The 27,682-nt window shown below is 58.9% G+C and overlaps 1 protein-coding gene across 2 annotated transcripts; it reads left to right on the top strand.

Annotated features, from left to right (window-relative positions):
- CDC42EP4 (CDC42 effector protein 4) lies at nucleotides 1-26,132 on the top strand. Of its 2 annotated transcripts, none has more exons than XM_075562172.1 (2): nucleotides 1-162; nucleotides 23,320-26,132. In XM_075562172.1, exon 2 carries the CDS (start codon nucleotides 23,427-23,429, stop codon nucleotides 24,519-24,521), a length of 1,095 nt encoding a protein of 364 aa, XP_075418287.1. In that variant the 5' UTR covers nucleotides 1-162; nucleotides 23,320-23,426; the 3' UTR covers nucleotides 24,522-26,132. The 2 variants fall into 2 exon arrangements, with proteins under 2 accessions (XP_075418287.1, XP_075418288.1); XM_075562173.1 differs by lacking the exon at nucleotides 1-162 and adding an exon at nucleotides 831-1,060.
- Nucleotides 26,133-27,682: the final 1,550 nt, after the last annotated feature.

The following is a 27,682-nucleotide window of genomic DNA, read 5'->3' as shown; positions in this document are numbered from 1 at the left end:
CTGGAAGGGGAGTGTCCCGGCCGCTCCCGCCCCGGCAGCCCGAGAGCCCTGGAGAAACGAGCGCCGGCGCTGCCATGGGCAGCCTCCCCGGGCGCCGCGCGGGACCAGCCGAGCGGAGTGCCCTGCCTTCCCAGCCCCGCGCTCCGGTCTCCGGCCACCGAGGTAGGCGACAGACAGCCCTGACAGCCGCCTGGACCCTGCGCGGCCTGGGTGTGCTCGGCGAGGGCGGCCCAAGCCCCTCGATGGGGCGGGGTGGATTGCAAAACCCGGGGTGGGGTTTGTGTATGTGTGTGTGTGGGGCGGGGGGTTGCTTGGGGTGGGAAGAAGGGCGCGGAGACCCCCTTCCTATATGCCGGAGACCGGAATGCGCGCGAGCCGCCTCAGGTACCTGGGACCCCGGAGCCGAGACCCAGTGTCGGAGCGGAGCTGGCACGGTTTAGAAGGGGCGTCTGCGCGCGGGCGCAGCCTGGCTCGTTTTCCCCTCCCCAAAACCCGGACTCGCTGCCTGGCTTCGGACGCTGCCGGGGTGGGGGGCTTGGGCCTTTCAAAGGCCCACCCTCTGCCCAGAAATGGGGTACGGGTGCGAGTGGGCCCGAGCTCCCCGGTGGCGGCGCGGGCTTGGCGAAGGGGGCGTGTGCGCGCCGACTTCTCGGGGAAGATCCGAATTCTGCGCGCGGAGTGGCGGCGGCGGGCGCACCCGCACTCGCCCTCGCACACCCCCACCGCAGCACACGCCACCCAGTGTCACCGCCGGGAGAAAGGAGGGGCAGGAGCCACCAGGAAGAGCCTGGCCACGGAGTAAATCCTGCCTCCGCTCCCGCCCCCCGCCGCCTGGGACGATCGGGGCCCGGGTGAGGGCCCCCGAGCGTCCTGCCCCCGGTGTCCGCGGCCCCGAGCGGCTGGTTAATGATTTAATCCCTGGCGGGGGACGGTTGGGCCCGAACCGCCGCCGCTGGCTCCGCCCTTGTCCCAGAGCGCCCTCCAGGCGGGCTGCAAAACTGCCCGGGCCCCGGGTGCGTCCCCGCGAGCTGGCCGGCCGGCTGGGGATCCGGAGGGCGCGGTGAGTGCCCGGACCCGGGAGACTGTTCCCGGAGTGTGTGTGTGCGTGCGTGTGTACAGAAGGCGAGGGACCGACCGTGAGTGTGACTCTGCTTGTGTCTTGTGTGTGTGCGCGCGCGCGCAAAAGAGGGCCGGGCCGGCTGCGGGGGGAGGGGTGCTCGCTGCTAACTCAAACCAGGTTCCCCGGGTCGGCCTGACGAGCTCCAGCTGCTCCGGGCGGTGGAAGTTTTCTTTTTCTCCCCGGGAGACTAGAGAGAAAGACGCTGCGTTTTCTTTTCTCGAAACTTCTCCCCTGCCCCCCCCCCCAACCTCCACCCCACCCCCCGGCCATCCGAGCAGCTTTCGTGGCCCTTTAGCTGCGCCCAGGTTGCTGAGCGGTTCGGCGGGGGTCAGGGGCGCTGGAGAGCCCATCTCCGCCCCTTTGGGCCCGCAGCCATCTGGCCTGCAGAGCGCGCTCCCACCCGCGCCCGGAGCGTAAACAATGAGGGGCCCAGGGGCCGGCTGCAGGAGGCCCCCTGCGATGTAACTTCTCTACCCTGGGCGGGCTTTCCAGTAACTCCCACTTGCCCCCACCCCCTGGCTGGGCTAGGGTGGAGGAGGGGGCCTCCAGTTGGGGAGGACTATGAGTTTTAACAGAACAAAGAGCGGGCCACAAAGGAGGGCGAGTGGAGCTGTGGAACTCAGAACTCCCTGGAAAAGGGCCCATGCCCCAGTGCAGTCAGGATCCAGCCTCCAGGGAGCTCAGGGCCTACAAAACAGGAATTCTGCAGACAGACCCCTGAGGGATCCCTGGAGGTGTCACTGCCTGGGGGTGGGGTGGCGTGGCGGGTCAGCTGGCCCTCTTGTGAGCCTGGGGGGCTGTCGGTTGTATCACTGGCGGCGGAGACTAAATGATCTCATCCCAGCTTGGACTCTGACCCGCCACTCCTTGCGGACAGCAGCTCTTTCCCACAGAGGTGGTGGGTGTCTTGGGAGTCGCCAGAGTGGGCTTTCCTGCCCTCCTGGGGGTCCTGGCGAGGGGCCTGTTGGATAGGTAGCCTGCTCCTGGGAGGTGGCAGTTTGGGGGTGGGTCCCTGTTGCTTGCTGTCCAGCGACTCAACTAAACTCCCTAACTTGGGCCGCCACTTCTACCCTGTCCTTCTGTGGTCTAGGTTCTGCCTCTGTGGGACTCCTGTCTCCTCTCATCTCTCAGACACAGCCCACCCCACCCCTCCACCCCTCCCCAGGGCCATGCGGACTCAACTTCTCCACTGCCTTGGGAGAGCCAGGACAGCCCAAGCCCAGACCCCAGGGAGGTCGAGCAAACTAGAGTCTTGTAGACAAAGCAGGGGGACGTGGCTCTTAAGATCTGGGGCATGGACAAGGGGGCCCAAGAGGGAGCCCTGTACAAGGCTGGAGTTTTCCCAGAAGGGCCTGGGATTGGCACTGGTTCCCGGAATCCAACTCCCTGGCCCTGTGGAGTGGACAGGCTGTGCCCAGGTGTGGCGGCCAACGTGTTTTGATACTGGCCCTGATACCCTGCTTCTCTCTCCCCAGTTTGTACTGGACTGGAGAGGAAGAAGCCCAAGCTGGCCTGGATCAAGTCCCCCTGGGGGAGGGAGGCAGGGAGGCGCCTGCTCCTTAGAGGAAAAGGCCCTGGATTGATGCCAGAGATAAGGCTCAGGGGCGGGGCGGGGGTGGGGGTGGTGTTGAGCAATCAGAATTGACCCATGCAGATCTGGGATCTGGTGACCTATGGTATGGGGGTTGCCCTCCACCTTGGGAAAGGGAACCCAGTTGTGGCAGGGTGTCCTGCAGGCTGCCTCTAGCCTGAGTTCCTGGGGTGCCTGTGTCTGTCGCCGTACCCCCCACCCCTTTCTGGCAGGGAACTGGAAGAAGGTCGGGGAGGGGGTTGGCTTGGTAACCGGACTTGGCGCTCCCTGGTGTGTACTTAGTCGGGAAGGAACTTTGAAAGACTTCATTTCCCACGTTCCCATTCTGCTATCCTGGGCCCCTGAAGCAGAGGCTCAGACCCACTTCCTCCAGGAGCTTCAGGCTTCCCGCCAGCCAGAATACTTTGGAGGGCCTCCACCCAACACAGCCACTGGGGGTCTCCACTCCGCCTCCCACGCTGAGGAAGGGGTTCCCCCAGCCTGCCAGTCCACTCAAACTTGGGGTGTGCGTGGGAGGAGTTGGAACATGTCAGGAGAATTGCTTTGGACTCCGGACTGCCCTTTCTTGTGGCTCTCAGGGTGAGGGCATCTAGAATCCAGGGCACAGCGATGGGAAGTGGGGTGGGGGGGACATGTTCTTGGTCCCCAAAATGAGCCCAGGCCTCACATCCCAGTGTCTGTTCTCAGCCCCTCCCCCCTTGGGGTCCCATCAGTGCAACCCTCCTGTGCCCCTTGGAACATTGCCCTTGAAGCATCAGAAGCAGGCGCCCCAGAGTTTTCAGTCTCCATCAGAGGCTAGGAGAGACCTGAGAGGGTACAAAAGGGCCCCCTCCACAAGGCCAAGGGGCAGGTTGTGTAGTTGTCAGTAGTAATGACAGTCTGCCTTTGGCCCCAAGGACTGTGTGAAGGAGGGGTGGGTCTAGATTGGACTGGGCCTTGGCACATCCTTTGTGGCTGGTGGCACCCGGGATTCCCCGCCCTTCCATTTCTGGGTTACTCCTAGCCCACGTCCTAAAGGGAAAAAAGGAGAGGGGCTTTCTTTTTTCCCAGGAGCCCTGGTGGCGTAGTGGTTAGGAGTTGGGCTCAGATCTGAAAGTTTAGCAGTTTGAAACCACCAGCCGCTGTTCCCCGGGAAAAAAGACAGGCTCTCTCTTCCCATTAACAGTTCCAGTCTTGGACAACCGAGGGGCAGTTCCCCCGGCCCTGTAGGGCCACTGTGAGTGAGTTTAGTGTGAGTTGTACTTTCTCCATCTCTCCCCACATCCACTCGGGAGACAGCTTGCTCCTGTAAAGGTGACAGCTCTGGAGACCCTGTGGGACCAATCTCCTCCACCCTACAGGGTCGCTCTGTGAGTAGGTTGATCGTTAAGGGTCCTGGGTCCATTGTGACTCCTGGTGACCCTATAGAACAGCATAGAAGTGCCTCCTGTGAGCTTCCAAGACTCACTTTTAAGGGAGGAGAAAGCCTTGTTCTCGCGAGGAGCGGCTGGTGGTTTCGAACTGCTGGCCTAGAAGTTAGCAGCCCCGTGTGTAACCCTGTTGCCACCAGGGCTCCTCCGCCAGTCCTTAGCTAAGTGAACTGAGAACCTGCTGGGCTCCCCTCACGTGTGTCATCAGGTTCAAAGGAGAAGTGGGGGAGGAGAGGCCTAGAGGACAGGTCACTGAATAAAACCAGAGAACAATCTGCAGAGGGCAGGCAGAGTCAGGACCTGGGGACCAAGGCCTGGAGGAGCCCCTGGCCCTGGCCCCTGCCATACCCAGAAGCCTTTCAGGTAAGGTATATCCCCCAGGCTAATACTGGGACCCTTTGGGGTTTAGGGCAGTGGGTGACAGCACTTGGGGGCCCCCTGGTGATGCCGGAAGTCCCCTGACCTCTGAAGGTGGAGCTGGAGGTTGATCCCAGCATGACTGACAGGTCACCCTGTCAGTGCTGTGGTTGGCTCACCTCACAATGATGAGCCCTCCCCTCCCCCCAAACAAACAAACAAAACCTAGGTTCTGTCTAATTCGTTCCGGCTCACCCATGAGGACCCGGCAGCCCATCCTGTTGACTGGGAGGGACAGACAGTTGCCCACTCCTTCTCAGGGGTCATGAGAACACTCGCCCAGGCCACCTGACATGCGGGGCTGAGCCCGTTGTAACCCAGGCCCGGGCTCTTCACCGCACCCCACCGGCTCGTGGGCTCCCCCCACCCTGAGACCCCGGAGTGCCCTGTCCCCCTCCCTTCCTGGTTGGCCAGAACCTAGTGTTCCCTCTTGGGAGAAGCAAAGTGAAACAAAAGAGGGCCTGGGATCTGATTTCAAGCCCAGCGTTGCTTCCTTCTGAGATGGGGCAGGAGGGAGGAGCCCCTTCCAGCAGGGGCGGGCAGCCCTGCCAGCTGCGCAGAGGACCCCCCTACCATGTACCCCTTCCTCCCCCTGGGACGGGATCTGGTGGCTCAGCCGGGAACTCCAGAAAGGACCTCGTAAACCCGTGAGGCTACCGGATGTCCTTGAGTCACTGGTTCCCGTGGTTGCCTTGACTCCTGGCATGTGGCTTCCTGTCACACCCCCATCTGGCCTACCCCTCTCCTGGACCGCCTCCTGCCTCTGGGCTGTCCTGCTCCCAGGCTGCAGGAAGACTTTCTCCTCTGCTCTGCCCTGCTGCCGGTGGGAGGCTGCCCTGTCTTCTCTCTCCCTGCCCACCCTCCCCTGACCCAGAGGCTAGGGACTCTGCAGCAAGGGTGGAAATGGAGGCTGGGACGAAGGAGTGAAGTGGACAGAGGGCCAGTCCTGGAGACCCTCCTAGGGACCTGAGGTATAGAGTTCCCAAGTTTGATCAGTGCTTTCCCTGGGAATCAAGGGGCCCTGGGACACTCAAGACATTTGAACTTGGAGTTTTATGCATGTCCAGTGGCTGTCCAGGCCTGTAGGGTCCCTGTGAGTCGGAATTGACTCAATGGCAGTGCGTTTGGTTTGGTGCAGAATGAACGTCCAATCAAGTTCTCGTTGTGACATATATGTCTTCAGGGTCCCTGACCCAGGGAGTTTCCACGGGTTCCCAGAAGAGCCTGCCCTGAGGCTGGAGAAAGGATCGACTCACACTCATTTCTGTGAGTCGCTCCTGACTCACAGCGACCCTACAGGACAGAGGACAACTGGCCCTGTGGGTCTCTGAGGCTGTCACTCTTTATGGGACTAGACAGCCTCAGCTTTCTCCTGAGGAGCTGGCCTGTGGTTAGCAGCCTGGTTATATTTTATTGAACTCAGTGCATCCAAAATATTATCCGGACACCATGTAGTGTTATAAAAAGTTTCCCACCTCATTGCCATCGAGGTAATGCCGACTCACAGTGAACCTATGAGACAGGATAGACTGCCCTTGAATTTCTGAGACTGGTAGCTCTTTGCGAGAGTAGAAAGGCCCTGTCTTTCTCCTGCAGAGCAGCTGGTGGTTTCGAACTGCTGACATGGCAGTCAGTAGCGCAACACATAACCACTCTGCCACCAGGGCTCCTTTGAGATGATTTACATTCTCTGTTCTTCAAAATAAAGCAAGACACCCCGGCTCTTTGCCAGCTGCCCGTCTCGGTCTGGCGCCCAAAGATTTAGGTTTGAAGTACATGAAACAGACAGTTGAAAAAGCTGAGCCGCCTGTTCAGGCAGGGTGTCCCGGGCATACATACGGTTTTCAAGCATGGCCTCTACATCCTAAATAATCGAAATGCGAAATTGGGTTTCTCGGTGGCATTGCCTTCTGAGCACCCGGGGGTTGTCTGGCCGAGAGCTCCCGTGTGGAATGATGGGGATGTGGGCTCTGGCTGGCAGTAGCGCTCCGACAAGATGCTGTGTGGAACAAGATATCAGCAGGGAATGGAGGAGGCGGAGTTGTTAAGTTTCCGACACTACGCTGGGCTTGTCTACTGACAAAGCCCCAGTGGTTCCATTGTAAAGCTAATGGAAGTGTGCCTGCTAAAACCACGCAGGAAACGAGGTGGGGGCAGGAGCCCGCGTGGCGCTGTGGGATAGCCATTGAGCTACCGACCATGAGGTTGGTGGTTCCAGCACAATGGCTGCTTGGGTAAAGAGTTACAGTTTCCTAAATCCTATAGAGGGTCGCTATGAGTCAGAATCTGCTTAGTGGTTTCTCATTGGTCGTATCCTACAGAAAAAGAACTCTCCCCACCCCCATCTCCACCCTCCAGTTGATGGAAAGAGTCACACATCTCTTTAAATGCTGACCTCTCAAACCAAAAACTCAATTGAGTTGATTCCGACTTCATGGTGACCCTATAGGGCAGGGGTTTCTGAGACTGTCAGTCTTGTAGAGCGCCTCAGAGATCGAAATGCCTTAATAGTTAAAGAAGTAGCAGAAATTCCCAGGAAAAGGGGATATTCCTTCCATTCTATAAAAAATTGGGTGGGGGGAATAATGGAGGAGAGGCGGCAAGTGAGCAAACCCCAAGAGAAAGGCCATGGACAGGTGGCAGTACCCACCCACCGCCATGGAGTCGATCCCGATGCATGGGGAGCCTGTGGGATGGAGTGGAGCTGCTTCTTGGGGTCGCCGGTCTGATGGTCAGAGAGAGACAGACCAGTACCAATAGCCTTGAAATATCCATGCTTGTTGGTAAGCCGAGAGCTGCAGGAGACCAGTTGGTGGCCGGGAGTGTGGTGTGTGTGTCTGTGTATCTTTCTCAGTTCAGCTAAAGAGAAGATCTTGGCTGGTGTCCGCCACCATCAGCGTCTGTTGCCCGGGCTGTACTTTAGATAAAACCTTGGTAGAGTTCGAGATAGTAGAAAACAAAAAGCCGTTTTCGCTAGCTTCCAAGATTCTAACTTACGGAAATTGTTAAGGACAGGTGTGCAGGGGCAAAGCAGGGAGGGCTTTGGTTACAGAGTTAGAGCCAGAGGCTGGGAGAGATCAAGCAGCCACCAGCGGCCAGCTGGATGGAGAACCTGAAAAACTAGGACCCCCTCTAGGGTAATGTAGCGTTATTCACTAACATGTAATTATTTTCACCCCAAAGTGAACAATGGCCTGCTTCATTCACATAGCTACAGTACAAAGTGTTACATGTGTGATAAAGGAGAAATTAGTGAGATCCCTGCTATTCCACCAAGAGCAAAGGAAAGCCCATATGTAATTAATACATTGTCTCATAGCTCTGTTTCATGTGCCTGGGCGGCAAAGACAGTGAAGCCCCGGCTTGGACCAAAGGTTAGTAGTTCAAAGCCACCCTATGTGTATCTTGGAAGAAAGGCTTGGTGATCCACTTCTTATTGATCACCCTCACTGCCACCGACTCATAGAGACCCCCAAAGGACAGCCTAGAACTGCCCCTGTGGGTCTGAGACTCTTTGTGGGAGTGGAAAGCCTCTTGTTTCTCCCAGCGACCGGCTGGTGGTCTCAAACTGCTGACCTTGTGGTTAACATAGCCACTACTCCACTAGAGCTCCTGGAGAACATGGTACTGATCACAGTCGCTGAGAATCCTGTGCAGCACAGGTCGGATCTGAAACCTGTGGGGTCGTCGTGGGTCAGTAAGGACTGGGCAGCTTGTGCGGGCACTGACCGCTTTTGTAAAATTAAGCAGAAACAGATAAAGCCAACACATTTCATCCAATTGGATCAGAACAAATAGTACCCAAAGTCCAGCATGGGATATTCCCTGGATATGGTATCTTCTTCCTTTTTTGGCATCCTGAGTCTTTGAATTGTATCCTCTTTGCACCTGCTCCATTACAAGTGCTCACTGACGGAGTGAGGCTGCTGGCCACCACACTGGACGCATAGGTGTTAATGCAGGGCTGTGGGTGGTACAAATGGTTTGTGCTCAGCTGCTAACCAAAAGGTTGGTGGTTCTAACCCACCTGGCGACTGAAAAGCCTGGTGAGCCTCTCCACGAAGCCTCCCACCAAGGGAGCCCAGTGCTACACCGTGTGTAACACGCGGGGCTGCTCTGGCCCCACGGGGATAGGTTTGGTTAAACACGTTTTTTTCTTTTAGGGGTCAGTGATTTCCTCAGAACATTGTGTGTTAGCCTGGGTAAACTAGGGAAACAAATCTGCAGAAACTCAAGTGTATATAAGAGAGAGTTCCATATAAAGGGTAAGTGTACATTCAGAAAGCTTCCCAACCCAGTGCTGTCTTGAGCCCTTAAGTCCAACATTAGCTCATCTGTCCTACACTAATCTACAAAGTCCTCCTCCATCTCACAAAACACACGCAATGACGGATGCACACTGCGGAGGAAAGCCAAATCAGTGAGCGTGTCAGCATCTCAGCACTGGCAGGGGCTGCTCCAGCACCCAGGGCTGCCTCGGGGTAGGTCCATGTGGCTTCTCCTTGGGGGTGTCTTGCAGGAAGTGAGCTTTGCCAGCTGAACCAGCGAACTGGCTAAGGCAGCTGCACCCTGATTCGACCATCACAAAGCAAGAGACCCAAGAACTAGAAAGGCGAGGTTCACCGAGCCATTTATATCTCTGCCCTTCAATTAATCAGATGTGTTTATTGGCCAGGTTGGCACAATAAACCTGACCTATCTCACCGTGGCAGTCGTACCTTGACAGGGAATTGCCAGGAACCCAAGCCCGATTTAGAAGAGGGCGTGGAACAAGAGGCAGGTACTGGAAAGCCATGAAAGATGCTCATACCAGAACTTGTGCACAGACCAAGGGACAGTTTCCTGGGCCAGAAACGGAGATACTGCCCTGTTAAGAACTGGAGCCGCTGTGCAGTAGGGTGAAATCCTGTCTGCTGAACACACAATCCAAGAAGCCAGAGTCTGGAGAAACGCGCAGCTTCCAGGTGGGAGGTGGGCTCATTAGCGACCTGCGGTAGGCAGGTGGTGCAACCTTGCATGCTGCAGATGACGACGACTTGAAGCGCTTACTGATGGAGATGAAGTTCCTGCCTTCAGTTGGGATCCCCATGCTGGTAAAGACAGTCCAGATGCTCCGAACCGGACTGGGAGCAGCATCATGCTACACAGAAGACCTTGAAGTTGTGGAAGACATTGCAGCACCTGCGGAAGCAGCTGTCGGGATCGGATGACATATCGCGCTGGCTAATCTGCTACAAGTCTCTTCTTTGGAAGCGTTCAGAAGCAAAGATGTCGCTCTGAGGGTGACCGTGGCTTTGGCCCACGCGGTGGTATTTTTCATCACCTCCAAGCATGAGAAAAATGGCACTGTGAATGGGATTGCTCTCTTTTGGCCTAGAATACCGAAACTACCGTGGACTGCCTGCCAGCAGAAGGCAGAGGTGCGGTTCGGAAGAAGTACAGCCAGGGTCCCCCTGAGAAGTGGGGACGGCCTGGCTTTGATTCGTGTCCCCTGGATTTATTCAGCAGAGGGGACCCGTCCCCGGAAGAGGGACAGCCAGCTTGGAAAAGTAGAAGGCCAGTCCAAAGGAAAAGAGAGGGAACCCCTCGGCGAGACGGATCGACACCCCTGTGGCTGATCGTGAGGAGGGCGCAGGGCCTCGTGGGCCGTGTTTCGTTCAGTTGTATAAAAGGATCCCTGAGTCAGAACTGCCTGGAGGACACCTAACACCCAACAGAGGCAGCAGAAAGTGGAGTCGCTGAGAAGCCCTGGTGTGATCTCTCTGCTTCTTCCTTGGCATAGTGTTGGGCTGTTAACCGCAAGGTCAGCAGTTCGAAACCACCAGCCGCCGCTCCTCGGGAGAAAGACAAGGTTGCCCATTCCCATGAAGAGTTACCATCTCGGAAACTCACATGGGGGCAGGGCTACCCTGTCCTGAAGGGTCTCTATGAGTCGACATCCACCTGATGGCAGGGAGTTTTCTGGTGGTGTCCTGACTCTGCCCTTCGCCCTCCCTGCCCTTCCCAGCTCCACGTGCTCGGGAAAGCAAGTAGTGAGATCAGGGCCCCGTTCACTTTCGCTTCCTTCCAAAGGCACCTCCAAGACAAGAGGATGCTGACCTCCAGGAAATGGGATCGGCCGGGTGTGGCCGGACAGCTGCCCCGCTGGGCCAGAGGGCCCCCTGGGGATTGGCTGGTAGGCAGGGAGGGCGGAAGGAGCAAGCTTGGAGGTTTCTGGAGCAGGGCTGGGCCTTCAGGCTCTGTTGTCCGGGCTTGGGTATCAGCCCATCAAAGAACAGGCTGAGAAAGCAGAGCTGCCGATCCACGATCTGAGAGACAGGTCTGTGTGTGGAGCCTGCTCCTGGGCATGCCTGGCGTGGGGTGGAGTGGGGTAGGTGGGTGTGTCCTCGGGAGGCTCCTCAGGGTGGGAAGAAGCAACAGAGTCTTGGGTCGGAAGCGGCTGCTACACTTGTCACAGCCACCCTGCAACTATTGCTGTTGGTGGTGGCCCCGCTGACACCTAACACACCGAGTAGAACCGAGCCGTAGGGGTTTCAGCACGGGGACCTCTTAGAAGCAGATCCCAAGGTCTGTCTTCCGAAGTGCCTCTGCCTGGGTTTGAACCACCAACCTGCCCGCTAGCAGTTGATCATTGAACTCTGCGACACCCAGGGAGCTGACTTCAAATGCTGCCCTGGCGGGCTGAAGGGGTCGCAGGTGGTGTTTGCAAAACCCTCATGAGTCAGTCGAGTGAGTCTTGTTCTCAGAGGCTAAAAAATGTTGCTACCTGGCCCGGGGTGCCCCACCTGCAAGACACCATGCAAGCACCCTAAGATCTTAGAGAAATGGCTTTCATTTCTCCTTTCTGTACAGCGAGCCCTCGGGACGCCCCCTAGCAGGGATGCCGTGAGTGTAGCTTGACTTTGTGTCCACATTGTGCCTGCCGCATAGCAGGCCCCGGTGAGCAGGCACTTGGGACGGTTGGGCTATTTCTGTGCGGGGCTCGGCGGTCAGCCAGAGCACTGGTTCTGGTTGCCCAGATGTGGCTTGTGCCCTGTCTCCCTTTCTCTGCTCCCTCGGAGCCATCTGCCCAGCCAAGCCGGGGTCTGTCAAAGCAGCAGCCCTGTTCTCTTTTTGAGGCTCCTGGCCCGGGATCTCTCTTTGGGGCTCCTGGGAGCCAGGGCATTGGAAGCTGGCCTCCAACTCCGGGCTTCGATGACACTGGAAAGGGGCCCATCTCCGGAGCGGTGGGTGGGTAGCTATCGTTCATCTCCTGCTCGGCTCTGGAGGCTCAAGCATCAGGAAGCAGCTGTTGGGGAACCGAGTTCTTGGGTGGGGGTGGGGGGCAGGTGTCCTGTCTCCCAGCTTCACCTGCCAACAGCGTGCTGCGGCTCACCCACCTACCGCCTCCTCGGGGATGTAGGACAAGCGCAGACCGAACACGCACGTGAGCAGGTGCCGCCTGGCCGGAGTTTTGGGAGGGGGGGGGGCCCAAGGACAAACACAGGAAGGGGACTTCATGGGTGAGGCTGTGGCCGGGTGCAGTCCTGTCCTCCCTCAGCCCCCAGGAAGTACCTCGTGCTGGACTGATGCCCGAGCCCTGAGAACTAGATCGCTTTAAGCTGGTTCTGAGCGCAAAGCCTGCACCTTAATCCTTTGGTGCCTTGGGTTTTGTGTTGGCGTTTTACTAAGACAGTATTACCACGTTCAAGAGAACATGTTTTCCTTTTAAAAGGGCCTGTTTTCCTCCCAAGCGTAACCTAAGTCCCACATTCCTCTGCTTCCCCACCCTGTTTGCATTGGGGCGTTTTGTTCCTGCTCCACACCGAACAGGACGTGGCGGGCAGCTTCTCGCCCGCCCCTTTCTTGGACCGCCTGATGGACGATCAGTTGGGTCCGTGGGCCACATTGGTCTTAGCGCTTTTCCCTTGTCCATTTAGCTTGTCTCCAGGCCCTTGCTTGTGCGCACGCCTGCGGTGGACATCTGTGCAGGCCACCGCCCCCTCCCCATTCCCTCTTTGAAAGATTTCCAGATAGGAAGGTGACGGAATGACCCTCCTCTTAAAGTCAGGTGTGAAGGAACCTGGTTAGAGTTGCAGGTGCTTTCCAATCACCTGGTGCTCGGATCACGTGGGGTTGGGCAGCTCTGGGGCCAGGCTGTGTGGCTCTGGTTCAACTTGGAGGCACCAAATGCCAGCAACTTGGTGGGGGCGGGGGCAGAGAGGGGGAGGTGAGCTGCTTCCTCCTTCGGTTCCAACCCACCCCCACCTCCAGCTCCCTGCCCTTGATGAGGACAAGTTGCTAGCAGATGGGAGATTAGCCTGGTGCCAGGTAATGAGTGGAACAGGTATTCTCAGGGAAAGACCTTGATATTAGAAGGCAGGAGACTGCATCTGGCCCTTCACCAGCTCTGTGACATTCACCCTGTCCCTTGGGTCAGCCCCAACAGCATCTGCAAAGCCCTGGGGCTACCTGCTCTCGGGCTGCAGGGAAGTTGGTGTTTCAAGGAGGGTGCTGTCTTTTAGCCTCTCCAAGGACAGCGCAAGAAGGGCCAGAGCTGAGTGGACAGCAAATGTCCATTTCTGTTGCTCGGGCTTGCGTTCCCAAGAGGGAACACTGAAAGTTCAAAACACACGGTTGGATGGTAGGTCCATCGACTACTGTCGCTGCTTTGGGGGCAATTCTGACTCATGGGCCCTGTGTGATGGAGAATGGTCCCGTGGGGGCATTCCTGACGGTCACCTTTGCACGTGTCCATCCCAGGGGCCTTTCTCTCATGCAGGCCTCACCCACCACCCCCCTCCCTGGGGGCTCAAACCACTCACTGCCCATGTGGACTCAGACTGACGCCCTGGGACACGGTCCACACAGCAGCATTTCAAGGAGTAGAAAGGCCAGTGTCTCTCCCTGGGATCGGCTGGTGCTTTCGAGCCACTGACCTGCGGCTAGCAGCCCGACAGGTAACCACGGTGCCACCTTCAGATCACTCGTCTCTCTGTTTGAGGATGCGTCGAAAAGCATCCGCTCGAACATCAGAAAGACCCGCTCACTTGAGAGCAGCATCCAGGCATGGAACCGGTGGTGGTGGCGTTGTCTTCTCCATCCAGGTCTGCACACCTGGAAGAGGGGGCTTCTGTCTTTCCAACCCCTCACAAAATCCCCCCACCCTCCGAGCTTGCTCCCCTTCCCGTGCGCAGCACGTGGAAAAGGCAAGTGCACCATCCTTGGGGGACTAATGTCTCGTTCCTTCTGATGGCTCCCGTGAGTACCGGGAACAAAGGACATCTGGAGAGGCAAGGCCAGGGCTGTCAGGTAGGTGGGGTGAGGTTCCCCCACAAGATTCTCCCGGCAGGTGCATTGTCAAGAACACAAGAGTTCCTCAGCATGACCTTCCCGATCCTCTTCTCCTCTGTGTGGTTCTCAGCTTTCTTCAGACCTCCTCCTAGTGGGTACGTCCTCTTGGTCATCCCATGACCTTGAGAAGGTCCCTGCCGCCCCCAGAGCAATCACTGCCGCCTTCTGCGCCGGCCTCTTTGTCTTACATTGAAATGATGCGTCAGATGCCCCCACTCTGCCATTCAGTTGATGCCGACTTAGCGTGACCCTGTGGGACACGGGGCCCTGGGGGTGCGGTGCTTAAGTGTTGGGCTGCAAGCCGCATGGTCGGCAGTTTGAAACCACCAGCAGCTCCTCGGGAGAAAGACTGGGCTTCCTGCTCCTGCCGACAGTTACCGTCTCGGAAATCCACAGGGGTCATGGCGGGTCTGCACTGATTCGATGTCAGTGGGCGCAGGACAGGGTGGGTTGCTGAGAATAACAGCTTATGAGAATAGAAAGCCCCCGACGTTGTCCCTTGGACATGCTGGTGGTTTCGAACTGTGGACCATGCGGGTTGTAGCCCAGCGGTTAACCAGTGTGCCACCACAGCCACTAAAGGCACCTGCTCCTGTGGAAAGTTAGTCTTGGAAACCCACCCTGCCCCGTAGGGTCGCTGTGAGTCAGCATCAACCCAATGGCAGTGAGTTTGGTTTTTTGGGGGGGTTGGTCAGGAGACTTCGGTGTATGATCGGGAGGACGTGGCAGGGGCTGTCCACTCGTCACAGAGGCAGATTCAATCCCGGGTTGTTTGGAGGAGCCTGTGTGCGTATGAACTGAGCCGTTCGTGGTAGCAATACTTGGGCTTAGCCGTGCGTGTGTGTACCCGATGCCCTCTCTCTTTTCGTTAATCACGGGGCCCCTGAGCTGTTTCTCTACTGTCTGCCTCCCTGGTTTCCTTCTGGGCACTGGTGGCTCTGTGGTTGGCTTCCCGCCTGCGTTAGGCGGGGTTCTCTAGAGAAACAAAACCAGGAGACCTAGGATTTTATATATGTATGTATAAGAGGATAGGTTTATATGCAAGAAGGAATATAAGTGCTAATTAGTCCACACAGCTGTACACAGGGCTCAGTTCAACTCACTTCCGTGGAACAGTTAATATACTGGAAGGTCTTCAACATGCAAGCGCTCCCAGTCCAAGATCAAGGAAGCTGACAGCAGAGTCCTCCCTGGGCAAGGCAGGAGAGTCTGCCCACAGGCAGCAAACAGCAGGATGGGTCACCAACAACCAGTAGCTCGGAGCTTAGTGCAGCAGCCGTGGGTGGGATATCCAACACAAGCAGTGCAAGGCGACAGGATCCACCAGCCGCAAGCGATGTGCACACCAGCAGCGTGGAGAAGCGGGTCTCAAAGAAGCCTCAAGCCCTCGCGACAAGTTCCATGGGTTGGGTTGGGTTGGCCTGACCCAGGTGGTGTAGCTCACAGGTTGAGGCAGAGAACTAGCTAAAGCAGCAGCACGCTCTGATCACCAGGGAGCTGGAGAGGGGGGCGGGCCTTACAGAGCCATTTATCTCATTGCCCTCCAATCAAACTGCAACCTGACTAATCCCACATGTTCCTGTTGGCCAGGTTGGCACAACAAACCTATCGAACTGCTTCTTATGCCGGGGACCTGGGTTCGACTTCTGGACCAACCTACTTCCTGTGCAGTTGTCTGTCAATAAGGATTTGTTTGGTGCTGATAAAAAAACGGAACATCAGGATGCCCCGGTGGCGGAAGGTGTTACCCGCTGGGCTGCTAACCATAAGGCCAGTAGTTCGAAACCACTAGCTGTTACATGGAGAAAGATGAGGCTCACTGTTGCTGCCAAGAGCTAGACAAGTCCGTGGGGGCGTTCCACTCTGCCCTACAGGGACACTGTGAGTCGGAATCAGCTCCTTGCAGCGCGTGTTGAGTGCATGGTGTGGAACAGGTTTCTGCTGAGCCTCCAGACTAAGATGGACGGGGGAAGAAAGACCTGCCACTCAAGTGTCTAAAAGACCAGCCAGTAACAACCCTGAGCCCCACCTCTCCATACTGCCCATCCATCACGGGGGTGGTGGTAGACCAGGTGCTACAGGGTCGTGGAGAGTCCCGGACACACTATCCCTGACATTGCCTGCAGCTCCTGCTTTAGCATCTGGAGCCCCAGGGTGGGACTGCAGCCCTGGCTTCCACCCATGACCTCAGGAAAGTCCCTTAGTTTAGGCTCCCTGACTCCCCCAAGAGGGTCCCACCACACCCAGGGGTGGTAAGGAGCTGGTCGTCCCATTCCTACCTGGGGCTTGTTTATTTGCAAGGCTCAGTTTGTTTCCAACAGGACCCCTCGGCCTCAGGGTACACACAGCACCCTGGGTGCCGTATCTGCCCAGGATCCAGCCTGTGAGTTCCAGGGAGCGCAGGGCCCTCTAGGGACAGCCTTGCCAAGGGCAGGGACTCAGGGCACACAGTTTCTTGCCCAGCCCCCTTCAGTTTATAGCTTCCAACTGACACCCCATTGGGTAGTCTCACTCCACTGCCTCTTTTGTTTAAGATGGGCCCACCCTCGACTCACTGTCAGCCCCAACTCCGACCCACGACAACCCTCTAGGACCAGGTAGGAGGGCGCCTGAAAGCCCCGTCTTTTCTCCTGAGGAGCAGCTGGTGGTTTCGAACTGCCCACCACACTGTGTAGGCTGCACCTTGGCAAGGAAAGTCCAAGGTCCCCCTAGTGGGTGTGGGTGTGGGTGGTGGAGGCAATAGTTGGAAAGGGATCCCTAGCACTTACTCCTGGGGCTTCTAGCTCCAAGGTGTGTTCTAACTGGAAACACCACCCCGCCCCCCGCCATCCACCTCTGTCATTGTCCTGCGTCAAACCTGCTCTGACTCGTGGCCACGCATGGAGTGTGAGCCCCGCCCTGTGCCCCCCTCCTGTGGTCATTGCATGTTGTGTGCCTTCCAACCCAGGGGCTTCCATTGCAACACTGCTGTGGACTGTGGCCCCAGGGTTTCCCAGGCGTCCCCGGCATTGGTCTGACGCCAATTGGAAGCTCTGCAGAGACCTGTCCCCCGTGGGTCACCCCTCTGGGGTTTACAGCAGCACAGGAGCCAGCTGCCTGTAGGACACCCTGAACAGATGGTGGGGGGTGGGCCCTGCTTTTTGGCCATGCCTTCTCCCCACCCTAAATTCCCGAGGGGGCAGCCCGCCCTCCTGCTGCCCCTCCCCCTGGCCTGGATGCCTGCAGACTTGACCGGTCACTTGCTGCTGCTTTTATAGACACCCATCTACAGAGCCAGCGACCTCCAGACTCCCTAACTCAGTCTTGGGGGGTGCAGGTAGGACCCTGTATGGCTGGATGCCACCCCCCCCCCCGCCCCACCTAAGCCACGTCTTATTTTCTTTCAATTCCCCACACTCCATCCCTTGTTCCCACCCCGCCTTATGAGCTATCCCAGCGACATCCCTCCAGTGACTGGCTCCTTCTCACAGTGCCAGCTCCTTCCTTGGTAGTGTGCCCCATCTCCGTGCACACACAACACACCCCATCTCCATGCACCCCCCAGCACTATACCCCAACCTCATGTGGCAGCTCAGAGCACGGGAACAATGAGGTGACACTATTGTACTGCCCTGCCAAGAACAACCCTCCCCTCCCACAGAGCCTCTCTGCCACTCACTGCCCTGTCCCCAGGCCTGGAAGAGTCGGTGAGAGTTGGCTGAGTAGTAAGGTGAGGAGTGACTGAGCCAGTGGACAAAGGCTCTGTGGCCACGCCAAGTCCAGGAAGGACTGGGTCAACCACGTGGCCTGGGCTATCAGGCTGGGGGATTCTCAGGGAGAGCCCTGGGGAGAGGACAGGGGCAGTGAGTTGTGTCCACAGCAGTGGGCAGGCGGCCTGCCTGGTGGCCCTGAGAGAACTGGGGTCTGGTTCCAGGCTAAGACTGCTGTTGGGAGCCCAGAGACTATAGTACATACCAGCGGTTCTCAACCTGGGAGTTGAACAACTCTTTCACGGGGGTCCCCGATTCATAACAGTAGCAAAATGACAGTGATGAAGTAGCAAGGAAAATAATTTTATGGTTGGGGGGGGGTCCCCACCACATGAGGAAGTGTGTGACAGGGTCCCGGCATTAGCAAGGTTGAGAACGACTGGTCTAGGCAGTCTGGAGGGATGGGGGCTGCCTGGCCTGGGGGAGTAGTTGTCTTGGGCTGCTGCTGGCACCGGTGCCCAAGGGTGGGGCTGGGCAGGGTTTAGCCTCTCCAGTGCTGGGAGCGTTGTAGCCATATGGTTCAGGGTTGTGTTACTGGATGTTCCCCCCAGGAACTCCGAGGCAGAAAGCCCTGGTAATCTGTCCCCCTAAAGACTGTGCCTAGAAAACCCGGGAGGTGGTGGAGTGGGGGTGTCAGTTCTATTCTGTCACGTGGGGTCAGAATAGACGTGGCCCCAACACAGCTGAGCCTGGGTGTGAGAGCCCAGCCCAGCCTGGCCTTGCTGGAGGCCTCCTTTCTCAGGCTTTCAGGGTGAGTCTGTGGTTGCGGGGGGGGGGGGGGTAGTAAGAGGAAGGAATCTGGGCCTTCAGGGGGCCCCCCAGTGCCTGGCTTTCCTCTGGCTTTGCAGTGGCAGCCGGATGTGGCTTCTGCCATGGGATAGGAGTGTCCAGCCCGGGGCGGGCGTGGGGAGTGGCTGTCTGTCGGTCGGTCACTGGGCAGCCGGTATGAGCTGCTTCCCCAGAGCTGAGTCACGGTGTTTAGCAACACCCCTCCCAAAGCCGCAGTTCCCTGTGACACGCTGCCCTTCCTGGGTGGACGCCTGTGAGCCAAGCAAGGACTCTCGCTACCTGCCTGCATGTCCATGCCCATGTCCCCTCTCCTCACTCCCAGTTCCTTCCCTGAAGAAGCTCAGGGTCACTCTCTGTCACTCAGAAAAAAAAAAGGTGACTGTTGACTGGGCCTCGGGGTGTCCTGGGGCCTCCGAGCAAAACTCCCAGGGAGCTCACGGTCATGGAAGCTGGCCGCCAGGCCTTTCTTCCAAGGCACCTCTGGCAGGCGTGAGTCTCCCACCTTTGGGATTAGTAGCCAAGTGCCTGCTTTGGTACCGCCACTCGGGGGTCTGGGACCCCCTTGCCCCGCAGCAGCCTGCCCTTCCCCCCGGGTGGCAGGGACTAGGCGGGCGTGACTCCGTCAAAGCCCCACTCTTGGTGATGGGAGGTGGTTCTTCAGGATCCTGCGGCCCCCTGTCCACCCAGTCCCCACCTCCCTGGACAGCTCCAGGTTGCTGGGCTGATGCTCAGGGTACAGAGAGGCAGCTCTCCTGGGGGCTGCCTCCAGGGTGTGCATGAGGGTCTTCAGTCCCTACACCATCCCCTGTTTGTCTTAGGTCTGTGCTAGGAGGAGGGGTGACCGGGATTGTCAGGAGCCCCTGTCCCTGTGACCATTAGCCCCAGGTGAACCCAGAGGCTGGGCCTGTGGCCATCCGAGTGCCTCTCTAGTGCACGCTCCGTGGGGAAGTCACCGGCAGCCCGGCTGACGGAGTCTGGGGTTTCCTGCAGCGACACTGGGACCTTGCACAACCCCGGGCTTCCCAAGTGGCCTGCCTGCAGATTCTGACCCTCGATTCCCCTGCCTCTCTCTCTGTCTGTCTCTCTCTTTCTCTCTCTCTGTCCTTCCATGTGTTTCATGCTCAGACACTGGCTCTCTGCTGGCAGTCTACTTTCCAGGGGACACTGGCCATCCGTGTCTCCAACCCAAACCAAACTCATTCTCATCGGGTCAATCCCGACTCACAGCGACCCTTCAGGACAAGGCAGAACCGACCCTGTGGGTTTGTGAAGCTGAAACCCTGTGCTGGCATAGAGCGCCATGCCGTGTCTCCCGAGGAGCGGAGGGTGGTTTTGAACTGCCGACCTTGCGGTGAGCAGCCCGGCGCGTTACCGGGAAGCCCCCAGCCGCCTCGGAGGAGAGAGGGCTGCCGTCAGGGACTGTTGAGTGAGGTGACACTGAGCGGATTCCGACTCAGGGTCCCGCACATGACGGAACGGAACACCGCCCGACCCTGCGCCATCCTCACCACCCTCACTATGTCTGAGCCCACGGCTGCCCTGCCCATCGTGCCCAGGGTCTTCCGCTTCCTCGATGCCCCCTGCCCAGCCTGAGGTCTTCCTCCAGGGACTGGTCTCTGCCGACAGCGAGTTCAAAGCCCGTGAGACAGATCTCACCATCCCTGCCTCTGAGGCTGTGCTTGTCCGAGACCACATTTCAGTCGTGTCCCGTCTGTGGTCTTCACCAGTGTCAGGGTCCAGAGACAGACGGCAGCCCACGAGATGCTGCGGGACGCTTCTACTCTGGGTGGGGGGTCACCCGGAGCTGGAAGAGACGTGCGGGCGGGCACCTGGCCACAACGGAGACTTTGGGGCTTTTTTTTTTTTCCCCTTCTGTTGGAAACACATCTGTATGTCACTGAGGGATCCCGCATCCCTCCTTCACTTTGCCTTTTCCTGTGTTTAGCTTCTCAGATCGATGTTGAGATCTGAGGGATAAGAAATCCCGGGGTTGGGGGGGGGGGGTGTTTAAGGCTGTAAGCCTTCTCTCTTTAATTTTTGATTTATTGATTTCGGCTTTTCTAAAGGAAAGCATATTCTGTATAGCTGTACAACCGTCTCATCAAGTGAAATTGGTACTAACATCCATTGCCCTCTCTCCCCATCTCCCAGCTTTCGCCTCTCCTTCTGTCATCCCTCTCTCCTGCCCTCCGCTCCTGACTGCCTCCTGCGGACTTTTCAGAGTCTTGTCCTTGCTGGGGCCCTCTTTTCTCGATCTTTGTTTTCCCTTCAGATAACGGGGTCCTTAATACGTGTCTTCTTAAGGTGGACTTAGGTCCACTAAACATGCACCCAGTTTCTTCCATGCTTTATGGGACTGGAGAGCGCCATCCCTGTTCTTCGTGGCTGCGTGATGTTCCCTGGTATGAGCGTGCCAGGGTGTGTGTTTGGGCCGTCGCTGCTGGGGTGGGCTAGGATTACTGTGGACATCGAGTGGGGGAGCCCAGCGATGTTGCTCACCTCCCCTCAAGCATAGGCAAGCTCCCCCACCACCACCAAGGCTGATCTGGCCATAAGGACCTGTTGCTTCCGCTCCCAGCCTACACTGGGCCTTTCTCCCGGCAGCAGGCAAGCCCCTCTCTCTGGGCCCTTCAGCCACCAGTGGTGATGTCACTGATCCTTGGTGTTGTCCACCAAAGGCTTGAGGAAGGCCCAGGGTGGCATAGAAAGAGCATTGGACCCAGAGTCCAGACCTGGTTGAGCGGGTATGTCTACAGGTGCCCACAGCTGAGAAGGATGGGACGGCCTTGGGTGGCCCGGGTGCCAGAAGGGAACAGCATGTGTTGTCCCAGGTGCAGGGGAGGGGACGGAAGGTCCGGCTACTGGAGCAGAGGGCAAGGATGGCTGGCTGGAGAGGGAGGAGGGTCCAGCTACCACGTCCAGGCCCGTGCCGGGAAGCTGCTGTGGACGCTCAGGCTGTGGTTGGTGGTTACGTGACAGTGCCGAGCTGCCCCAGACGGTTTCCAGGCTGTCATCTGCACCCTGGTGGGGCAGGGGTTAAGGTCAGCAGTCCAAATCCACGGGCTGCAGTCTGGTGACCTGCTCCCGGCAGGGTGAGGATCTCTGAGAAAAGCCCCGGGGGTCAGCTCTGCTCTGACCGGCAGCACCCCTGTGAGTCAGGGTGCTGGGTTTGCTAGTGCCCTGCAGCAGGCAAGGAGCCGTGATCTTTACCGAAGCAGACCGGCCGACCACCCGGCCTTCCCCTCATCGGGAGGGTCCAGCGCTGACCTTCCCACGAGCACTTTGCCAATAGGTCTCTATTAGACTGGTTCTCATGCTGGCCATGGGGTCCACCTTAGTTGACACGGTTTGTGAGCCATAGAGGCCTCTCTGGGGGCCGGCCGAGCGGGGTTCTGTGGGCTTACACTTCCCGGTCAGCCAAACAAAACAAAGCCCACTGCCCTCAGGTCGATCTGACCCATGCAGGACCGCACAGAGCTTGCTCCCTAGGGGTTCAGAGGCGATGGGTCTCTGCTGGTGCACACAGCCTCGTCGTTCTCCCAAGGAGTGGCTTGTTGGTGCGAATCACCCAGCTTGCAACCCGCTGTGCCACGGGGCATCCCTTCTGCCGAAGGACAGTGTCTCCCCCAGCCCCACCGCAGGCTGCCAGCCAGGATGCTGCTGGAGCGAGACCTCCACGCGGGGGTGTGGGCTTGGAGGCCCGGGGTGCAGAGCTTGTTCAGAGCAAGCAGGCTGCAGGCTGGCAGGGCCAAGGACCTGCCCCACCATATTCTTACATGTTCTCTAAGTCTGCTCCCTGCCCTTCCTGAAGCCCACCGGGCTGAGCGTTTGGAGCTGGTCTTTTGGGGAGAAGGCCTGACGCTGAACGTCCATGCGGGTCCCTTGCTTGATTGTGCTGCAGCACCTTGGCTCCAGCTAGCCGGGGCTGCTCTTGCTGTCACCTCTGGCCGAGCCCTCCGTCTTCTTTGGACTTAATCACCTGGTCTGTAGGCTCCAGGAGGCCAGGTCATGGGGCGGGGGGCCGTAGAAACTGCCTCTCTCCACCCCAGGGGGATATTCCCAGCCTTGATCTCCAGCGAGGTGGAGGGAGGGTGGGTCCTCCACCTAGTGCTCTGGGCACCCCTGCGCTGGAGATGGTGTCACAGGCGGGATCTCCGTGTGCAGCACCTGGCCAGTGCTGGGAGACTGGAGAGCTGGTTCGGTGGGTCCCAGATGCTCCACCCCAGCTCTGATTCATAAGCAGGCCTGGACTGCCCACGCGCGCCCGGGGAAGTGCCAGGCCGAGTCGCCCTGGGGCTGGCGCCCGCCCTCCCTCTCTGATGGCTGTGAGTCAGGTTGCGCTGTCCACTGACTTCACAGGGATTTAGGTTAGACTGCAGGAAGAATTTACCGAGTTGTCTCCAGGCTGGCTGTTCGGAGGCGTCCAGGCTTAGACTCCATCTCTTTTTTAGACAGCTACATGGAGTCACCAAGGGCCCTCCCGGTCCCTAAGTGCCGTGGGGCAAGAGAAACTCTGTCTGTGTTGGGTTTCGGAGGCCGGGGTGTGTGTGGTGATTTGACGTGAACTCTGGCCCCAGAGCATGGGAATCTGGGTGAAGCAGATGACAAGCTGGCTTAGCTCACGTTGGTCGCCCAGCTGGGTTTCATGATGGGCACATGGGAGCACTTGGGTGGTCCGGGGAGAAGGGTGAACGGGATGTAGCTCCGCCCAAAGGGTTGGCGGTTCAGGTCCACCCAGAGATGCCTCGGAAGACAGCCCTGGCCATCTGCTCCTGAGAATTCGGCGCCGAGCTCCCTCTGGGAGCAGAGTTCAACCCGGGCGCCAGGAGGCCTAGCTGTTTTGGAGGCAGCTTGGCTTCTCTGCTGGTGTCCAGCTGTGTTAACCCTTCACCTCCCTTTCTCTGCTTGCAGCTCTATGACCGCCTGGTCCACACCTCCAGCCTCCAGACGCCTTCAGCTCTGACCCCTGCCCAGTCGGTGACCTCCGGAGGGCCAGCCTCTGTGTGCCCGCCGGCGCCATGCCAATCCTCAAGCAGCTCGTGTCCAGCTCCGTCCACTCCAAGCGCCGCTCACGCGTGGACCTCACGGCGGAGATGATCAGCGCCCCGCTGGGCGACTTCCGCCACACCATGCACGTGGGCCGGGCCGGGGACGCCTTCGGGGACACCTCCTTCCTGCACAGCAAGGCCGGTGAGCCGGACGGCGAGTCCCTGGACGAGCAGGCCTCCACCGCGTCCTCCAAGCGCAGCCTCTTGTCCCGCAAGTTCCGCGGCAGCAAGCGGTCCCAGTCGGTGACCCGGGGGGAGCGGGAGCAGCGGGACATGCTGGGCCCCCTGCGTGACTCCGCGATCTTCGTCAAGAATGCCATGTCCCTGCCACAGCTGAACGAGAAGGAGGCGGCCTCAGACAAGGGCTCCTCCAAGCTGCCCAAGAGCCTGTCATCCAGCCCCGTGAAGAAGGGGGCCACCGGGGAGGATGGCGCAGGGGCTCAGAGCCCCGGGGAGGGGCTGTCCCGCCACAGCAATGGGGCCGGGGGCCCCCACTCGCCCGACCCCCTTCTAGACGAGCAGGCCTTCGGGGACCTGACGGACCTGCCCATGGTGCCCAAGGCTGGCTATGGGCTGAAGCACGCCGAGTCCATCATGTCCTTCCACATTGACCTGGGCCCGTCCATGCTGGGGGACGTGCTCAGCATCATGGACAAGGACGAATGGCAGCCGGAGGAGGAGGAGCAGGAGGAGGAGGAAAGTGGGGGAGGCTACCGCACCGACCAGGGCCCCAGCCACCTGGAGACAGCCCCAGTGCCTCGGCCCCGTGTGGCCGCCCCCCTGCCGACCGAGCAGGAAGGCCAGGCCAGGCCGGACGCTTCTTCGCTGCCCTCGCAGGCTCTGGAGGACGAGGGGTGGGCGGTGGCAGCCCCCAGCCCCGGCTCGGCCCGCAGCTTGGGCAGCCACACCACACGGGACAGCAGCTCCCTGTCCAGCTGCACCTCGGGAGGCCTGGAGGAGCGCAGCCCCGCCTTCCGGGGGCTTGAGCGGGCCCGAGCCCCGAGACCACCCGACAAGGAGTTCTCCTTCATGGACGAGGAGGACGATGATGAGATCCGAGTATGAGTCTGGGCTCCCTGCATCTCCTCTCTGTGCCCACTCTCCAAGTTGCCCGCCCCCTCCCCAGCAGCTGTCACCAACACCCAGACCCTGGGGAAGGGGCCCTACCAGGCCGGGGAGCCAGCAGGGTCAGTAGCCCCCTCTGACTTCCTGTCCCGCTACTTCCTCCCTCATCCCCCAGCTGTGTGGGTCCAGGGCCCCAATAGACTTTCTCCCTGGGCCTGCCTTTCCCCCACCCTGCCCTCACCTGGGTGTCAGGTGACCACCTGAGTGTCCGCCAGCTGCAACGACAGGTGGGCCCAGAGGCGGACTCCTTTCTCTCCCGGTGGCCTCTCTGCTGAGACTGGGCAGCTGCCTGGTCCACATGCATGGGCCTTGTGGACCGGGTTGTCCCCTGTCCCAGCTCTGACTTCTTCACCCCTGGTTCCCATTGCCCACTGGGAATTAGCGGGACTAGGAGGCCAGCCCCGAACATGCACGCTGACCAAGGTAGCCCTTCCAGGGCTGGGGAGCAGTATGGGAAGTCAGAGTTGGCTCCTGGGTTTCCTGAATTTCCAGGGAGGAGGCCACAGGAATTTAACACTAGGACTACAGCTGGGGGGAGGGAGGGTATCCCGGATCTTCACAGTGACTTCCCAATCCCCGTAGAAGATGAGTGGGATTAACAGATCTGTCACCAAAAAAGAAACGACAGCCTTGTAGTAAACCTTTCTACTAAATCAGGCCCCTCCGGCAAAGCCGCATAGCACATTTCAGCAGGCTGGTGTGGGCCGGCGGGGAGAAACCGGCTGGGCCTGGAAGCAGCACTTCCAGGCTTGACTTAGAACCATGTGGGGTGGACCCCAGGGTGCCCCTGCCCCTCACCCGCTGCCTGCTGACAGGCCAGAGTTGTCAAGGGGTCTGCAAAGCGTCCTTCATTTTGAATGATACGCTGTTCCCATGTCGAGGAGAGTACATAAGGCATAAGCTCTTTGGGGGTTGGCTTGCTCCCCCTCCCAAAAAAACCCAAACAGACACTTCCCCTTCCTTAAGTGCTCTCTGCCCTACCCTGTTCTGAGACAAGGCTCTCCCAAGAGGAGGATTTTTCTGAGTTAGAACAGGACCTGAGAGCCCAGGCCGCTGGTTGTGGGTTGGTTGGTTTTCTTCAGCACAAGCTTCGTGGAACGTAGCAAAGCTAGACTGAAAGACGGCACGTTGTTTACCTGGGATCCTGGTGCCACTTGGATCCCATCTGATACCCGGCCGCCCTGCCCGTGGGGGCCTGTGAGAAGCAGGGGCGGGGACCCAGGGCTGAGTGGCTGTCGCCCCACTCCTCCCACCCCTCTTTGGTCCGGGGAGGACCACAGACCTGGTGAAAACCAGGATTCCAGAGGTGTCCAGTCGGGCCGACTTTGGAGACAACACTACCTGATTCTGACCCACGTGCCTGTCCGGTGCGCCTGTCTCCGGTAGTTTATGCCACCCCCACATGGAGGAGGTGGGGGGAGCGGTGTGGCAGGCCCCCCTCCGCTCCCTGTCCTTGAAACCCAGCAGCAGAGTAGTCCGCTCTAGATTCTAAACTGTATCCTCCACCCCCCCCCCATGTTACTGCTATTGGTGAGGGAGCATTAAACTGCCCTGTAGCACTTCTGCTGTACCCGTGTCTTTCTTGGGTGGGGGTGAGAGTCCAGAATCGGGGTCCTGCTGCTCCCCGGGCCCCCCTTCCATCCAGCTCCCAGAAGGATAGCGGCCTGGGATACACTTCATCAGGTGGTCCTGCGTAAGTCCTGACAGCTCTGTGCCTCGATCTTATCATCTGTCTAGTGGGCACCTGCCACTCACCGGGTCACGCATATGATGGTGTTGCCACAATAGCGGGCGCTGTGTTTGCAGCCCCTCCATGCTGACCCCACAGGACTGCCGGCGGTGGCAGGATAGTGCCTTGGCTGCCTCTGCCCCGCAGCTCTTGAGAGCCTGGGGTGAGGGGACAACTGACCCCAGAGACCGGATAACGAGCTCTGCTGCAGGGGTGTGGACACACTCAGAACCTCCACCTCACAGATGGGGAGGCGGGCTCTGGGGGCACGGGTCTACTTTGAAGCCACACTGGTACCGTCTGTGTGTCATTGCCCTTGGTCCTTCTGAAAAGAGGCCGGGAGGTGTCTGCCCTGGGTGGGGACCCACTGGCCCAGCTCAGCCCTCACCTCATCCACCTCCACACCGGGGGTCTTGAAGCAGGCCACAGGAGCCTGGGCAGGGTGGGCGCTACATCTGGGACTCCTGGGCTGATAACTCGCCATGGGAGCCGCCTGCCTCTCTACCCATCGCCTGGGATCCTCAGAGACGTCTGGGTGCCTGCTCTAGGCCCAGCCTCTCACCCAGGAAGCAATTAGAGATAATTCAAGTATAATTAAATATCACCCAGTTTGCTCTGCCCTGAGATAGGCTCATTAGACCTAATGAGGTAGCTGGACCGGAGAGTTACTCCCAGCTGGGCAGGGATCCCGAGGGGACCAGGGTGGGGCTGGGAGGCACAGTGGCCACCTAGTAGGGCCACAGGGTCCTAGGGCTACAGTCTAGGGTATCCCTGGTGGGAGAGAGGCCCTGTTCCAGCCAGGCCAAGTGGGTGTGGGCCAGAGGGACAGGCAGGGATGGTCAGATGGGCAGGTAGAGCCTGAGGGTAGGGGAGTGAGCCCTGGGGGAGATGGCTACCTTTACAGTCAGGACCAGTGGGGTGGGGTTCCAGGTCCTACAGGGAGGCGAGCCGGCAGCACCGTGATTCAATGCTGACTGAAGGGGCAGGGGTGCAAACCCAACCCCCACCCTGAGGATGACCGATGTGAAAGCCCAAGGTGCATTCTGGGCCCGGGAGGGTCAGTCTGAGTCAGCAAGGCACAGGGGATAAGAAAGAGGGAAGACTTGGGCCCTTGGAATTCTAGGATCTGAACTGCTGCCCCCTCCACCTCTCTATCTTTGTTTTACAGAAGACTAAGGGGGCAGGAGGAGGTAATGGCCAAAGCCCCCTCCCTGCGTGTGCAGCCAAGTAGGGGTCCTGACTACCCCCTCGGGGGCTTGAGTTACTGCCATGGCCTGGCAGATGGGCACACGAGGGGGTGGCTTTGTGGGGTGTGGTGGTGCCAGGGGCGACCAGGAAGTGCTAGGGCTCAGGGTCCAGGGTCCAAGGGTAT

This window comes from Tenrec ecaudatus, chromosome 10 (assembly GCF_050624435.1).
Source record: "Tenrec ecaudatus isolate mTenEca1 chromosome 10, mTenEca1.hap1, whole genome shotgun sequence".
Lineage (NCBI taxonomy): Eukaryota > Metazoa > Chordata > Mammalia > Afrosoricida > Tenrecidae > Tenrec > Tenrec ecaudatus.
The sequence above is the reverse complement of the archived record's forward strand: the minus strand, read 5'-3'. Positions and strand labels throughout refer to the sequence as shown.